Raw genomic sequence first — 14,376 nt, forward strand, 5'->3', positions numbered from 1 at the left:
TGATGACCGAGCAGTAAGCAAGTACTGAGTTGGTTACCACTCCTCTAGAAGAAGTGCTGAATGTAACCTAAGGGTCCTGGGGTCAGTTCTGGAATCTGTCTGCCAGGCCCTCCTTCTGCAATAGGACACAGGAATGTTTAAATGGAGGCATCCCTGGGGGACATAGTGCACGTCTAACTCTGTGACTGAAACAGCAGCAACACGCAGTCTCCTAGGCAGTTAAAACTAGTAGTCTGGGCCAAGGAGAATGTTCTCCATATGCCACAGGATTTTTTAGTGGTGAATTGGTTCCAGGCTAAAATAGCCATTTGCTGCTGTTCGGGCCTCAAATGCAAGCAGCTTATCATCAAGGAATCAAAGTAATAATATTCAGTCCATCTGAAATCTAAGATACAACAGTTCCATACGTTTTTGATAGTGCTATGTAAAAGAATAGGCCCACAGTCAGAAAGCCTGTACTTCCTCTGCACAGGTACAGAGGATGGGGTCTTTACTGGATGTTGTGAGCTTGTAGCAATTGGGACTGGTGCTGAGGGTCGTGGGTGTAGCACAGCAAGACACTGTTGCTGTCTTTCTATCACTGGGCCTGTTTAGGCCAGGACAAACTGCAGGTTAGTGAGCAGCACTTTGATGCCACTTGTGACTGTTACAACAGAGGTGGCTGGGTTAAGTTTAAAAGTATTCGCATCGCCCTTTTTATAGCGGTCGCGAAAGACATAGATGCTGCCATTGCAGCTGGCAATTTTCCAGAGGGATGGTACTGAGCTCCAGGCATCTGGGAGGCACAGCCGGGTAAAGCTATCCAACAGGGGATTGTAGCAGAGCAGTGAATCCCCCTCAGCCACAATGAACACCACATCCTTGTGCACAGCAGCGTGCATGCACCCTGCGAAAGGCAGTACGTATGGCTTCACGTGGCATTTCTCTGTGTTGGTATCATAGCACTGAATGAGCCGAGAGGGCTTGGTGAAGAAGTCTAAGTCGTTTTCCTCCCCACCCAGCAGGTAAATGACACCATTAAGGTTCACCCCTGCAGCTCCAGAGACTGCCACTTCCAGCTGGCTGGTCTCTGTCCAGACGTTGTCTCGTACTCTGTAATATATGACAGCATTAGAGAGAGTGTCCTGTAGAGTTTTCCCCCCCAGTGAATATATTGCATCCTTGCTCGGCACAGAGACGAGGGTGTGCTGGAGCCGGTCACGGGGCAGAGGAGCACACCATTCCCAGTCTATAGTCGCATTGTTGCATTTCCACATGCGCCGTGGAATGGAGCCACCAACGACGTACAGGTCGCTGCCGTGCTTGCAGGCTGCGGTGATCTGGTGACACAGGCTGTTTTGGCCACTCACACTGATGGAGTCATCGTCAGCACAGTGCAGAGAGACAGCGAGGGAATGTGTACGTGATGACTCCTTTCCAATCAGGTAGATGTGAACATTTTCTCCAATCACCTGAGCGAAAGTAGAAGTGTGTCAGCAGAATTAGATCTGTTCACAAAAACATCAGTGCTGCTCAAGACTGAATTTTTCAGTTTAGGACCCTCCTGTGGGCCTGAGGTATGTAACCTCCTTCCCAAGTCCTCCCACCCTATAACATCCAGGATTCAGTAGTGCCTCAAAGCCTTTTCAAGATACCATTCATATCTGACACAGTGAAATAGACACATGTCACTGGAACACAAGTTTAGGTAAGGACCAGTTACATCACTGATGGAGTACAGTTGTTACCGGGGGGAATGCCAAATATGGATTTCTGAACAGTTTATTTGGTAAATGAGGTGAAAGAAGTTATTTGTAGCACTGCTCCAATCACCAGTGAAAGCAGCCTCAGGTTAAATGAAAAAAAGCTGTCAGTGGGGTTGCTATTTATGACACTGAAAGTATCCTCTCACAAGCACCATGAATTTCAATGACATTTGTGTTTTGTGACTTTCAAGTCAGACCCGTGAGCAGAATACCCTGCCCTGAGAAGTGTGAAACCAGCAAGTGCCACATCAGCCCCAGAACATAAGGTCTTTTTATACCTTCAGACTCGATCGCAGAGTCTCCGCAAAGCCTGCTCGCTCCTCCTTGTTGAAGTTTATCCAGGTTTCTATGGCAACTGTTGGATTCTGAGAACATGGAACGCCATCTGCAGTTCGGGGACAGAAAGGCATTTATGATATCTAGACAAAGGTGTATATACTCAGGAACGCCCCTTTCCTGTGGCTGCCTACCCCCACTCCCACCACAAAACCTATTTCTAGACACAAAAAATAGACAGAGGTGTTTATAGATTTTGTCAGGCATGATCAGCACTGCCAGCCAGCCAAATACATTAAATTAATTTGGGTAACTGTAAGAAGACAGCTGCAGATTTAAGCACTTTGGATGAAGTTTCAGCAATCTATTCAGGAATCTATGTCCAAGAGAAATAGGACAGGAAAGAGAACTTACACGCTATGTGACGATGACAAATACTTTCTTATTTAATCATTTAGGCAAAAAGATTCTGTTACTGAGAATCTCAGCACCTGCCTTTCTTTCTGGCTCGTCCTAGAAACCTGTCTAGCAAAAGTCATCTACAAAATACGTCTGAGCACTGTCAGGCCGCTGACCCTCACGACTGAACATCTGGTGTTGCTGCTATCCTCATAACATTTGGAAATCCCCAATGAGCTACTAGAGCTCTTCTTAGCTGTGTGACAGTAGGAAACACTCCAGAGACTACATCAGATTTAAATCTCTTTCAAGACATAACTGGAAGTTTTGGTTAAATCACAAAGTCTTGTATCATCATCATCATCAGTACATTACCTAAAAGATTTTAGGTATTTCCTTCCAGTTTGAAAGCCAGCAATTATGCCTGTGTTCATTGAGAAGCTTCCCTATGAAGACTCTGATTTTGTAGTCTGTTCTCATGACAAACTCTGAATTCAATGATGCTGAAGGCACCAGACAAATTCCAATTCTTTTCTCTATAGTGGAAGGGAGCAGAAAAAGTGTGGCACAAAAGCAGGTATTTCAACTTTGTTTAAAAGGATTTGCATAAGCTAGCCATCACACATAGTGACTAAATAGAAAAAAAAAATTTGAAATTGGTCCTAGAGTGCAACAGAAGGTAAACTTAATAAATTACTATTTCATTGAATTAATTTTAATCCTTGCCACTAAAAGTTTTCTCTATTTAATTCCCCATTAATTAAACGAAGATGCAGGAAAGGTAAAATAAAAGGATTTTTCCTCCCAGCAGTAGGGATAGTATTTCAGATTTTAATCCATTTTATGAGCAGAGTTGTGGCAAAAATGCTGAGTAATGTGATTCTACATATGAAAATAGATAATGCATGGAAAAAAGTTATACTGAGCAATTGTTTTAATTTAGGACCACAAGTGCTAAAGTCCATAGTCCTAAAACTGTTTTTATGTGGAGTCTCTAGGAAACTAAATGTGATTCACCTCTACAGTTTTATTTCATGATTTTAGAGGTTTTTTTAAATGAACTTGCAACTTACTTTAAAAACTTTAGCTAGATAGTTATCAAAATTACTCTAAATTTATCAGGGTTTTGAGCTATCAGTACATTTACTCAATAGGTTCTTGACTAATCTAAATTTCTTTAGATGCAATAGAGATAATTTAATGCAATATCTATAGAGACTCTCATATGTACAGCATCAATTCTAAAGGCTAATTTAAGTCTTATGGGTAGATCTGCCAGTGCTCCAAGGAAGCCAGTCATGATAGGTTTATTTTTGCAACTGCATATAAAACACATGACACACAAAGTCTAGTTAGTTACTCAGTTACAAAGACTAATTAAAAGCAAGAAAGAGGCACATTTAGATGTATGAGCTGCTTCTACCTTCTTGCTTCCTCTAGCACTGACACATAACTGCAGAAGAATGGACTTGTGACTGCAGCTTCCTGGAGAGGTAACAAGTACTGACTGTACTTACTAGGGCAGCAGATCTTTAAGGATTGGTAGAAACTGGACTAAGCTGTTTATGTGTTGACATGTCCTTCACAACCCTGAGTCATGGCACCTATTACTAGGGAAGGCTATTACCTTTACAAGAAGGGCAATTACTGCACTACTCAAGATGTTACAATGCCTCTATTTCAGTCACTTGAGTGCGTAAGTAATCCTAACAATTATATACAATTGTAAATAACACTAAAATAGTCTAAAATATGTGCTCATTCTTACAGATGTTGAGTTACTGCATTGCTATGTTAAATGATTATGAGCTAAAGGGATAAAAAATACTTTCATCAGATGTGTATTTCTGGTAAGGCTTCTTTGTTTTACTTTTATTGCAAACAAAATTACAACAAATTGTTGGAAGTTGTGTTTAAAAAACATGTAACACTTCTAACCTGTTGACTAAGGAACTGCTGTGAATTTCCGGCATCCTGTATGTCCCTTTTCTATAGCTTAAATGTTTCATGTTCTGTAACAATTAATAGTTTGGGGCTTTTTCTGATAAAGGTGTAAGGAATGTTTTGCTCTGCCTTGCTTAGCTAAGTCTCTGAATAGACAGTGATTATGAAAGTTTGTATCTTTCCATCTATTTCATTCACTACCTGACCAAACTCTGAAAGTCTCTCTACATCCACATCCTAGGTAGTTTCAAGAATCCTTACCTGTAAGGATGTCTGTCAGCAGGCGGAGAGGCAGGTGTAGGAACTCCTCTGTCTCCTGCAGCTGAGACAAATGTGACTTTGCACAGTGTTTGGCAGCTGTGTAGAGCTCCATGTCACTGTGTTGATCTGCCAACCACATGACCTGCAGACAGTTTCTAACCTGCACCGTACGGGCCAGAAAACGGGAGCACTCTTCAAAAAGGGCAGTCAGCTGGTACATGTCTGCCACTTCATAGGTTTCCTGCAACTCCTCTGCCCTCAGCTTTACAGTTCCATGGTAAATATAGTCCACAAGGAGCTGAAAGACACTCTCACTAACATCCTGCAGCTCAATCACCCGGTTGTGGGCCTCCTTTAGGTTGGAAGTGAACATGGAACGAAAAAAGCAACTCTGAGCTGAGAGGACCAAACGGTGCAGCTGGAATTCTTTGCCTTCCACTGATATTGTAACATCAGCAAAGAGCTCATCCTCCAAGCATAATTTCATAATGCCCTGGGCCACGCGGCCCGAGTGGGAGCGGTCAGTGAAGGTGTAGTTCACAAAGTAGTTTTCTTCTGCAGAGGAGCCTCCAGTCTCTTCTGACGAGTCCATGGTGCTGCACAAATCAGACCTCCAGCAATCTGTAAAATCACAATAATTATACGGCTTTCTCTCACCACTAACAAGATTATGCAGTACTTCAGGGTACAGGGAAAAATCAAACATATTGGTAGGAGTCCAGCATATTTTAGACTTAACATAAATAGCACAGCCAGAAATTTGTGCATGAGCTTCAGAATCTCAAACAGCAAAGGAGAAGTTGGCATAATTAAAATTATAATATATACCAAACTTCCAGTACAGTGCACATCACATCCCAGCAAGGCTGGGAGACGTGCATATCTTTTCACCACTCATTTCACTGACACAAAGAAATGCAGCAAGTTATTCAAGTGGAAAGTCCAGCAACTGCCCTAGGAAACTTGCAAAGCCAAAAAAAGCAGCAGCAGCATAGCTGGACTAGATGTGAAAAGGATTACAGCATTATACTAAAAAAGAGCACAGGGAGCAGTTCATATCATCAGGAGGTGTTAATTACTGTCAAAACCCAATGATGAATCTGTATCAAGATGAACTTGTTTCTACCAAAAAGATGCACAAAGATGTCGGCCTGACATAACCACCAGTCCTTCAAACTGACCAAATGAGATAACTGATGATTATACTGTTTGTTAATGCCAGTCAACTTCAGCATGCAAAACAACATTTTAGATGTTATTAGAGACTGCTTCCCATCTGGAAAGGGGATCAAAATTTAAAAGAAAACACCTCTTAGCAGGTACCATGGATCTTTGCAGTGCTCCAGGTAGTTTGTGGGTCAGAAAATTTTCTGAAACACAGAAAGAGTACTATAGCAAGGAGCTCTTTTTTACCATGGCTCTGGACAGCATTAGGAACAGTTGCCTACCTGCATTCACTTTAGACTTATTTTTACAACTGAACTGCTAGCCATTATGTCTATTATCAGAAATTTCTTCTCTTAATAATGAACATTATTTCAAGAACAATGTTTCACAAAGATGTGATTTTTTTTCTACAGCAGATTCATAGTTACTCTTCCATGGTTTATCTTGACAAACATGCATTTTCTTACAATTACTCTGCTTGATCAGGAGGGCTCCTAAGTTCTTTTCTCAAATTCTGTTCATGGGAAGTAGTGTCTACATCCCTAACTGGCTGGACAAGTCCATCTCATCTCTGGTGATAGCCTGCCTCAATTATATTCTAATCTCGATTTTACAGTATCCTGGTCTGTCTGAAAAGTACCTATACATTAGTCTATAAGAGATGGAACTGCAGTCAGCAGAGAACACATCAGTACTATTTTTCCAGCTTTACAAAGTATGAGCCTATCCTACAAATTGGCTTCCACTTTGGTTAAAGCTCTTTATCCATACAGTCAAGGTGCTTAGGAACTTCAGGTCAGAATGCAGAAGAGACCACACAGAGCACGAGGATATGGAAAGTTGAACTACTCTGCCCCCTTGGCACGGCAGAACCAGCTGCCTACACTGCCCTGCACAACACCCAGAGGACTGATGCCAAATCATGAAAGAAATGCCAAGAAGCAGCTAAAGACTACACAAATCTCATGTCTGCCTTGCAGACACCCACACAAAGCTCCCCTTTGCGCTCACGGTGTCTCGGCTATAAAGAAAGAGTCATGCAGGACAGTTAACTGTCCCATAAAGCCAAATTGTCTGCTCCATGCATTTCATAGGCTTAGCTATCAGTGACAGTGGTTTAACCAACACCTAATACACCTCGTTCACAGAATCACAGAATCACTTAAGTTGGAAAAATCCTCTGAGACCATCGATGCCAACCTATGGCCAAACACCACCACGTCATGGCACAACCATGGCACTGAGTGTCACATCCAGTCTCCAACACCTCCAGGACAGCAACACCACCATCTCCCTGGGCAGTCCATTCCAGTTTCTAATCATCCTTCCTGTGAAGAAATTCTTCCTAATGTTCAGCCTAAACCTCACCTGTTGCAGCGTAAGCCTGTGTTCTCTCACCCTGTCGCTGGTTGCCTGGGAGAAGAGGCCAACCTCCTGCTGGCTACACCCTCCTTCAGGCAGTTGGGGAGGGTGATAAGGTCATCTTTGAGCCTCCTTTTCTCCAGGCTAAACTAACACACTTCTCTCAGCCGCTTCTCACAAGACCTGTGCTCCAGCTTCCTTCTTTCCTTGCTCCTGACAAGAGTCGCGGATGGAACGGCGACGCCCGGGATCGGGGAGCCCCTAAGCACAAGTGACAGCGACCCTGCGGTCCGGGGCGGGGAGAAGGCAGGAAGGGAGGCTGACCTCGGAGAAATGCAGACTCCCACCAGGGCCGCGCTGACGCTGTGCAAGGCTCAGCGCCGGCTCAGCCCGGGGGCTACCGGGGTCTGCCGCCCTCCGCGCCCGTACCTCCCAGCGCTCGCTGCTCCGTCCCCGGGCCGGCGGCCGCGCCGCTCCCCCGGCCGCGCCGCGCGGCACCCACCTGCGGCGCCTCCCTTCATGCCGCCGCCCCGGGCTGCCCCAGCGGCTGCTCCCGGCCCTCACCCTGCGCCAGGCGCCGCCGGGCACTCGCCGATTCCGCCCACCGACCCGGAGCCGTCCCCGGGAAGCTCTTCGCGCGCTTCCGCCCCCGGGGGAAGCGCGGCGGTGGTGGCGCTTTCCGCTTCCGCCCCGTGCCCTTGCCCGTCCGAGTCCCGGCGGGATGTGGGCGGCGGCGGCGCGGGGCCTGGCGCGGGCCGCGCTGCGAGGTGAGGCTCGGGCGCTGTGCCGGGGCTGTACCGGGGGCGCGGGCCGGGCCGGGCCGGGCGGTTGGCGGTGGTCGATGAGACGTGTCCGTTTCTCTCCGCAGCTGGCGCGGCACCGGCGGCGGCACGGGCCCGGCTGGCAGGGAGCTCCGCCGCGGACACTCGCCGTAAGTGCGGGCCCGGTTTGGGGGCGCGGGGCGGAGGGGGCCCGAGGCGTGCGGTTGTGCCGCTGCCGGCCGGCGGGAGCGCACCGAACCGGCCCACGGACGTTCCTGGGCGGTGGAACCGCTTTAGTGAGCTTGTCGGGAAAGGGTTGGTCCGGTCACCCGAAAACCCCAATTGCGCAGAAAAGCGGCTGTGTTGGTAACCGTGCTTGCTGAGGGTTCCCGTGCTTGCTCTGTCTTCCTGTCTGCATCCTCTCTCAGATGCAGGGCCAAGCCTGCTTTTTCTGTGCAAAGCTGTGCATGGGCAACAGCTTCATAGCCCCTTATCTCCCTGACCCTCAAGGGCTTTCATCGTAACAGTGAAAAAAACCCACCCCAGCAACGTGACTTCCAAGAATGTTTTGATTACGAGGGGCTTGCTTAGATGTTGACACATCCAGCAAACCCAGAAAACAAGGCCCTTTCTAGACCCAGGTTGGATGACATGAGCAGTTCCTAAGTTCAGATTGTTCTGTCGTCCCTGCTGCCCTCTTTTTCATCTGGCTATTTACTTTTCCATCATCTTGTTGAACAGTTCATGCTGCTCTTTAGAGTTGACAAAATTTTAGCACTGACACAAATTTCCTTCATTTTATCAAAGTGTCTAGTTCTACCTTCTGTGTAACAGAAATATGTTGCTATAGTGTAGTTTCTGACAAACCGCTAGACTGGTTAAAGTGAGTTACTACTCTTCTTTCTCTAGCTTTTTGTATTCCCTGTCATAATCTTGGAAACTTTATTTTTCTCCTTAGCTACTGTCAGACCAAAAAATGAAGTACAGCAGAAGCAGCTATGTGCTTTTGGGGAGTATGTGGCTGAGATTCTGCCCAAGTATATCCAGCAAGTACAGGTAGGTGCTTTTCAAGAAATTGTTCTTGTGGCAGGACATGATCCAGTGAACACACCACTTTTTTGTTACCTGTTCAGAGGAGTTGTTTTGGGGAAGAAAAATGGTCAGAATTCCATGAGAAGTACTGCTATTTTTAAGCCCCTTGATCTGATGCCTTTTTGTGTCTGCTATGTCTCTTTGTTTGAGTGTTCTGCTGAAACCAGCATCATGTTTGGTACTGTTGGTGTTTGTACTCATGCACTGTTCTGTTTTCATCAGGTGACCTGTTTCAATGAGCTGGAACTTCTGATCCATCCAGATGGGATCATTCCTGTCCTGACCTTCCTTCGTGATCACACCAATGCCCAGTTCAAATCCTTGGCAGACCTGACTGCCGTTGATGTCCCGTCTCGGCAGTACCGCTTTGAGGTAGGAACGGCTTGCGGGTGCAGTACTTGGAGGGCTTCACAAGTGCTGATGGCTGTGGGTGCACTTGCAGCTCTGACCACTCTCTTTGGTTTCTGGCAGTGAGAAAAAAGTTTCAAGAGTTGTGGATAGAATTCTTTAAGTCAAAGGCCTCCAGTTGTTGAAGAAGTGGAATATTTTTTTAATTCAAAATTTTTCTTTCAAAAATCAAGGTAATAGTTCATAGAAATAATAGAAATATAGACCTAATTTATTCATCTTTTCCAGTCACCAAGGTAGTATCAAACAAGTCTTTAAAATTCCTTATAAATTTTTGGGATGTTCTTTTCAGTCTGCTTGTAGTATGTCATAAACAGCTTTAGATTGTACTACTTTAGATTGTACTACTTCATCACCATAGATGTTGGAAATGTTCCCTGGTATCCAACTCACTTGCCGAAAATTAAGTGTATTTTTTCTTAGCTCTCTCCCACTGATAGTAATTGCAAGAGTGATTGATGGCCATTTTCTTTGAGACAGACCATTCATTGTCAAGTGTTTCCATCCCTCCAGTAGTCTCTCTTTTTAAGATTTAGTATTTGTCTTTACTTCTTTGTCATCAGTCATGATGTCTAAGTCTCTCATAGCTTTTGTCACACTTCTAAGGGCCAAAGTGATAAGCTGTTGAAACCTCAGTTGTATGAGTGTTTTTTCGTGGCCAGTCCTGAAGTGCTGAATGCGATCCTGCTCATAAAGCATATTTGAAATAGTCCTTGCTTAGGCAGTGGTGTACTGCAAGGAGATCCATAAATGCTGCCTGTTCTCTGCTTCAGATTGTGTACAACCTCTTGTCACTGCGGTTCAACAGCCGGATCCGTGTGAAGACATACACTGATGAGCTGACACCTGTCGACTCAGCAGTGCCTGTGCACAAGGCAGCAAACTGGTATGAAAGAGAGGTGAGTGCTGGTGTGCTTGGGAACAGTCTTTGCGGAGAGAGGCTGCATTTTCCCAATTTAAGTGATTCCCCAACACCCTCAGGAAGAAAGAGAAGTGTTTCCCTGGCTGCCTTTTCAGAGTAGGAGATAAAATGGTGTTTGATTTGCTTTTGAATGAATTCCTGCATCAGTTTTGCTGGCACTGTACAAAGCCAGGCATGTAACAGAAATTTAATGGACATAACACATGCAGGTTTTTGGGTTTTTTTTCAAATACAGTTCAACTAACTTGGCTCCCTTTCATTTAGGTTTGGGACATGTATGGTGTTTTCTTTGCTAACCACCCTGATCTAAGGCGAATCCTCACAGATTATGGGTTTGAGGGCCATCCATTCCGGAAGGACTTCCCACTCTCTGGTTATGTGGAGGTAGGAGATATAGTCATGTCTAAAGTTACCAGGTCTCTCCAATGCTCTTTTCTGAGTTCCAGTACAAAGATGGGAGTGCTTTACAATCACTTGTCTGTATTCCAGAGGAGTTGTATAAATCTGCGTAGAAATTTCAATTATCACACAAAATATCGTTCATAATAAGGCAGCCTAAGGCTGGAGAAATGGAGCAAATGTTATGTGCTGTATACCAAAGACACTTGCCAGGCAGAGGAAGTGCTTCTGTTTTCAGCACATTTTCTGGAAGATTAAAGTTTCCATTGCAAAACTGAGTTGTCTAAAGGTAAAGGACTGAACCATTCTTGGTTCAGTTAGAGCTTCACTTTGTTGAATGTTTGTAGGCCCAGATTATAAAACTCTGATTAAACTGACTCTTGCTGTTTACCATTTATCTCTGTATGCCAACCATAGGTGAAATGATAGTGTTTGGTATCTGTCTGGTTTCAAATGACTGCCCTGTAGAAGCAGGTGTATTTGGTGCAGTGATAAGACTGAGATGAGTCTCCGAAGGAAACAGCAAAGTTCTGCAAAAAAGAAAGAGGCTGTTTTAAGAAATGTAGAAATAACAAAATCCTGCAAGCAAGGATAAAGTAGTATTTCCTCAGCAGGGGTTCAGAGATCTGGACTGGCACAGTGAGCATAAAGCAAGTCAGTCCGAAGTGTCAGGTATTCACCTGCATTCCATTCTGGTTGTCTTCTTTTTCTCCCCTTGTTCTGAGTGTTATGCAAAAAATTAGAACAACTAAAACCACACAAATGCCATATTATAAAGATTCATGAGTGTAGTCCTCAGCCATGAGGAGAACTGAAGCTGTGGCAGAGGCCTGTGGGCCTGTGGTTTTCCCATGGGTAAGTAGTTGTCTGCACAGAGGGTGGTCTGGGTCATTACTGGCTCACTGTGCACAGCAGACCTGCTGCAGGAGCAGGGTGCAAATGACTGGCCTGTGCTTTGTGCTGTTCCAGGTGAGGTATGATGATGAAGTCAAACGGGTGGTGGCAGAGCCTGTGGAGCTAGCTCAGGAATTCCGCAAGTTCGATCTGAATAGCCCATGGGAGGCATTTCCTGCCTATCGTCCAGCTCCAGAAACCCTGAAAATAGAAGCAGGAGCCAAGAAAGAAGATGCCAAATAGCAGCAGAAGGAAGCAGATGTGCAGCACCATCCCTTCTGTTCCAATATAGTATTTATAATAATAAAAATTGATACGAGACACTTGCCTGTTGTGATCCCATTAATAATGTTTTCAAACTAGATGAAGAGCACAAGACCCTGGAATGCTGATCTACAGTCCTTATGATCCAACTAGTAGATGTTTAGCTGCTGCTTTGAATTGTAAAACAGGGGATTTGTCTTTTTGATTTGCAAATTGAACAGAGTACAGGCATTGCCTGTGGCCTAGTGTTTCCTGAACACTACTACTGCTGCCAGTTCCTGCAGGTAAGCAGGTAAAAATCAGAATCTGAGCACTCCCTAGAGATGGCACTAAGCAGCTGTGGAGTTTGGGCAATGGGACAGCATTTTCTTAGCTCCAGGATGAGTGTTGGGAAGATGGTAATATGATGGCAAAAAGGCACAGCCTGTAAATGCTACTAATACAGTTCCGTCAGGACAACACAAATGTATGTGGGTGCAGACCAAAACAATTATAGAAATCTCTATTGTTTCCATGGGAATTAGGTCAATGCCTTTTCTCCCAACAGAAAAAGCTGCAGGTAACTTCTGATGTGACACTCCCTCAGTCTGGCTTTTTCTTCACAATCAAGCAGTCTTTATTTTTTCCAGCAGCTTCAGAGTGTGTTTTCTTTTTCCTGCAGCCAAAAATATACTCCTCCCTTGTTTCATAGACAAGAGTCTTTTTTTTTGTCAGTATTCCAATTATTTTAAGCTCTATGATACAGTAGCATTACCACTTTCTTTGCTCTTGTGGAAAATCTGGGTTTTTTCCAAAAAAAGCTGGAAGAATGCTGTAGTTCCAGTCCACCCACCACCTGTTTGAAAGGGATTACATTACAGCAGTCATCAATTAATAATGTCCCTTGTCCTTGGTCCAGAAAATGCATAATGCTGTTCTGCACCAGAAAGCTGACAGACTTCATTAAGATCTGAAAACTGTTGTATAAGAGATTTTATGAAATAATTCACAAACAGTTTGTAGACATTCCCCGAATCGATACTTAACCTTTTAAATTGTAATTAAAATCAGGGTTTGGGGGAGGTTAGGGTATGGGATGGAGGACGGGATACAATAGTAAATTCAACTAAGAAAAAACCCTACTTGCTGTGACTAGAATGTGATCTCTTCAAGAATAAAGACTGAACTGTATTATAAGAATTGGGTTTCATATTTGTTTCTGCCCCAGCCTTGTAAGCATGGGCGGGTTAATTTTTTTAAAATTTATTTATTTTTAAAATTTTGTTTCAGCTGCTGTGGCCAGCAGTGTTTGGGATGTGACTCAACAGTGTTCTCTGATTAAAATAAATAGCATTTGCCACTCACCTTAAAAGTTACAGCTCTACATGGGAAGGAGAAACAAACACAGATCAGCAGAAGTTTGGGGATTTATACAGTTCTTACTCTTTTTGGATCTGTCTTCAATTGAACAGATTAAATAGGAAATGAACTTTAGGTCCTTCCTGCAAGATGTTGCAGTTGGTTGTTGTCTTTGCAGTGGCTCTCATAGCATGCTCATGCCTATTTTGCAAGACAAAAGTTCCTGGTGCCACTTCTATCACCATGAAAATTCTTTGTAAATCATATTTCCTCTCCGTGTTCTCCTTTATCTCCAGTTGCTTGAGACACTACACCAAGACTTATGGTCTATATATTATAAAATTATGTATTTCCCAGTACAATAAGTCAGACTGATGGTAGCAGGAACATTAGGAAATTTGCCTTTTAAAATTAATGTTTGTGCAGAGGGAGAATTTGATCGACATCAAGAAATGTCAGACATGATGCCTGTCAAGTTAGACAATATGCAAGGTTTGGCCAAGAATGTGTGTACTGGAAAAATTGCCAGTCCTGTGGGATCAGACATTGGCTCCAGCAAGTCTTCAATATGTGGAATAGTTGCAAGTGGACCTGAATCTCTCCTCATTAGTGAAGCCTGGGAGATCAGGAAGGCTGCAATTTACTCACCTAGGCTCATTATCCCAGGGTACAAGAGGTTACACAGCCTCACAGAATACTTGTGCACTCTGCTTCCTCCACTGCTCCTGAGAGCCAGAGGCCATTTTGCTCATGGACCCTTTTGCTCACTCTGGGATCCTTGTGGCTGGTGGACACTTGCTTCGTGCTGGACAATGCTGTGGTCAACTTGGCCAAACACAAAGCTGTCTTCCAAATCCTCTGTCCCTGCCTGCTGCGTACGGCCAGCTTCTGCGGGGTTGGTTTGCCAGGGTTGGATTCCCCAACTGCTGGAGGATGTGGGATGAGATGTAGGTCAGATGTAGCAGACTTATAGGCACACGATACAGAAGAGAGATTTTCTGCTACTGAAGGGACAGATAGACTTTAGATGATGACTCACAGTCACCATGTTGAGCTTCTCTGGCTGAGTAGGTTTTGCTGGTATTTTCCAGAACTCTGGCATTTCTCCCTACAGCCAAGCAAGCAGACTGTCCTCCCTTAGGAT

General features: G+C 44.5%; 2 protein-coding genes across 4 annotated transcripts; one reads left to right on the forward strand and one right to left on the reverse strand.

Annotated features, from left to right (window-relative positions):
• Positions 1-584: 584 nt before the first annotated feature.
• On the reverse strand, positions 585-7,813 carry KBTBD4 (kelch repeat and BTB domain containing 4). Of its 3 annotated transcripts, none has more exons than XM_084208291.1 (4): positions 7,719-7,813; positions 4,626-5,246; positions 2,024-2,130; positions 585-1,451 (listed from the first exon to the last, which is right to left on the reverse strand). In XM_084208291.1, exons 2-4 carry the CDS (start codon positions 5,215-5,217, stop codon positions 591-593), a joined length of 1,560 nt encoding a protein of 519 aa, XP_084064417.1. In that variant the 5' UTR covers positions 5,218-5,246; positions 7,719-7,813; the 3' UTR covers positions 585-590. The 3 variants fall into 3 exon arrangements, with proteins under 3 accessions (XP_084064417.1, XP_084064415.1, XP_084064416.1); XM_084208289.1 differs by having other exon boundaries at positions 7,657-7,772; XM_084208290.1 differs by lacking the exon at positions 7,719-7,813 and adding an exon at positions 7,584-7,610.
• NDUFS3 (NADH:ubiquinone oxidoreductase core subunit S3) lies at positions 7,798-11,953 on the forward strand. Its single transcript, XM_084208292.1, has 7 exons — positions 7,798-7,921; positions 8,023-8,085; positions 8,874-8,971; positions 9,230-9,379; positions 10,189-10,314; positions 10,602-10,721; positions 11,706-11,953. The coding sequence occupies exons 1-7, from the start codon at positions 7,876-7,878 to the stop codon at positions 11,871-11,873; spliced, it is 771 nt and encodes a 256-aa protein (XP_084064418.1). The 5' UTR covers positions 7,798-7,875; the 3' UTR covers positions 11,874-11,953.
• Positions 11,954-14,376: the final 2,423 nt, after the last annotated feature.

Source organism: Fringilla coelebs (genome assembly GCF_963513975.1).
Source record: "Fringilla coelebs genome assembly, chromosome: 6".
Classification (NCBI taxonomy): domain Eukaryota; kingdom Metazoa; phylum Chordata; class Aves; order Passeriformes; family Fringillidae; genus Fringilla; species Fringilla coelebs.

What these genes read in the sequence shown, in the direction of transcription:
- NDUFS3 (XM_084208292.1), top strand. Translation starts at nt 7,876, where the DNA reads ATGTGGGCGGCGGCGGCGCGGGGCCTGGCGCGGGCCGCGCTGCGAG. An exon ending in CTCGGCAGTACCGCTTTGAG is followed by an intron (nt 9,380 to 10,188) that starts GTAGGAACGGCT and finishes TCTCTGCTTCAG; the next exon opens with ATTGTGTACAACCTCTTGTC. An exon ending in CACTCTCTGGTTATGTGGAG is followed by an intron (nt 10,722 to 11,705) that starts GTAGGAGATATA and finishes GTGCTGTTCCAG; the next exon opens with GTGAGGTATGATGATGAAGT.
- KBTBD4 (XM_084208289.1), bottom strand. An exon ending in GCTGACAGACATCCTTACAG is followed by an intron (nt 2,131 to 4,625) that starts GTAAGGATTCTT and finishes CCCGAACTGCAG; the next exon opens with ATGGCGTTCCATGTTCTCAG. An exon ending in CTCTGCGATCGAGTCTGAAG is followed by an intron (nt 1,452 to 2,023) that starts GTATAAAAAGAC and finishes ACTTTCGCTCAG; the next exon opens with GTGATTGGAGAAAATGTTCA.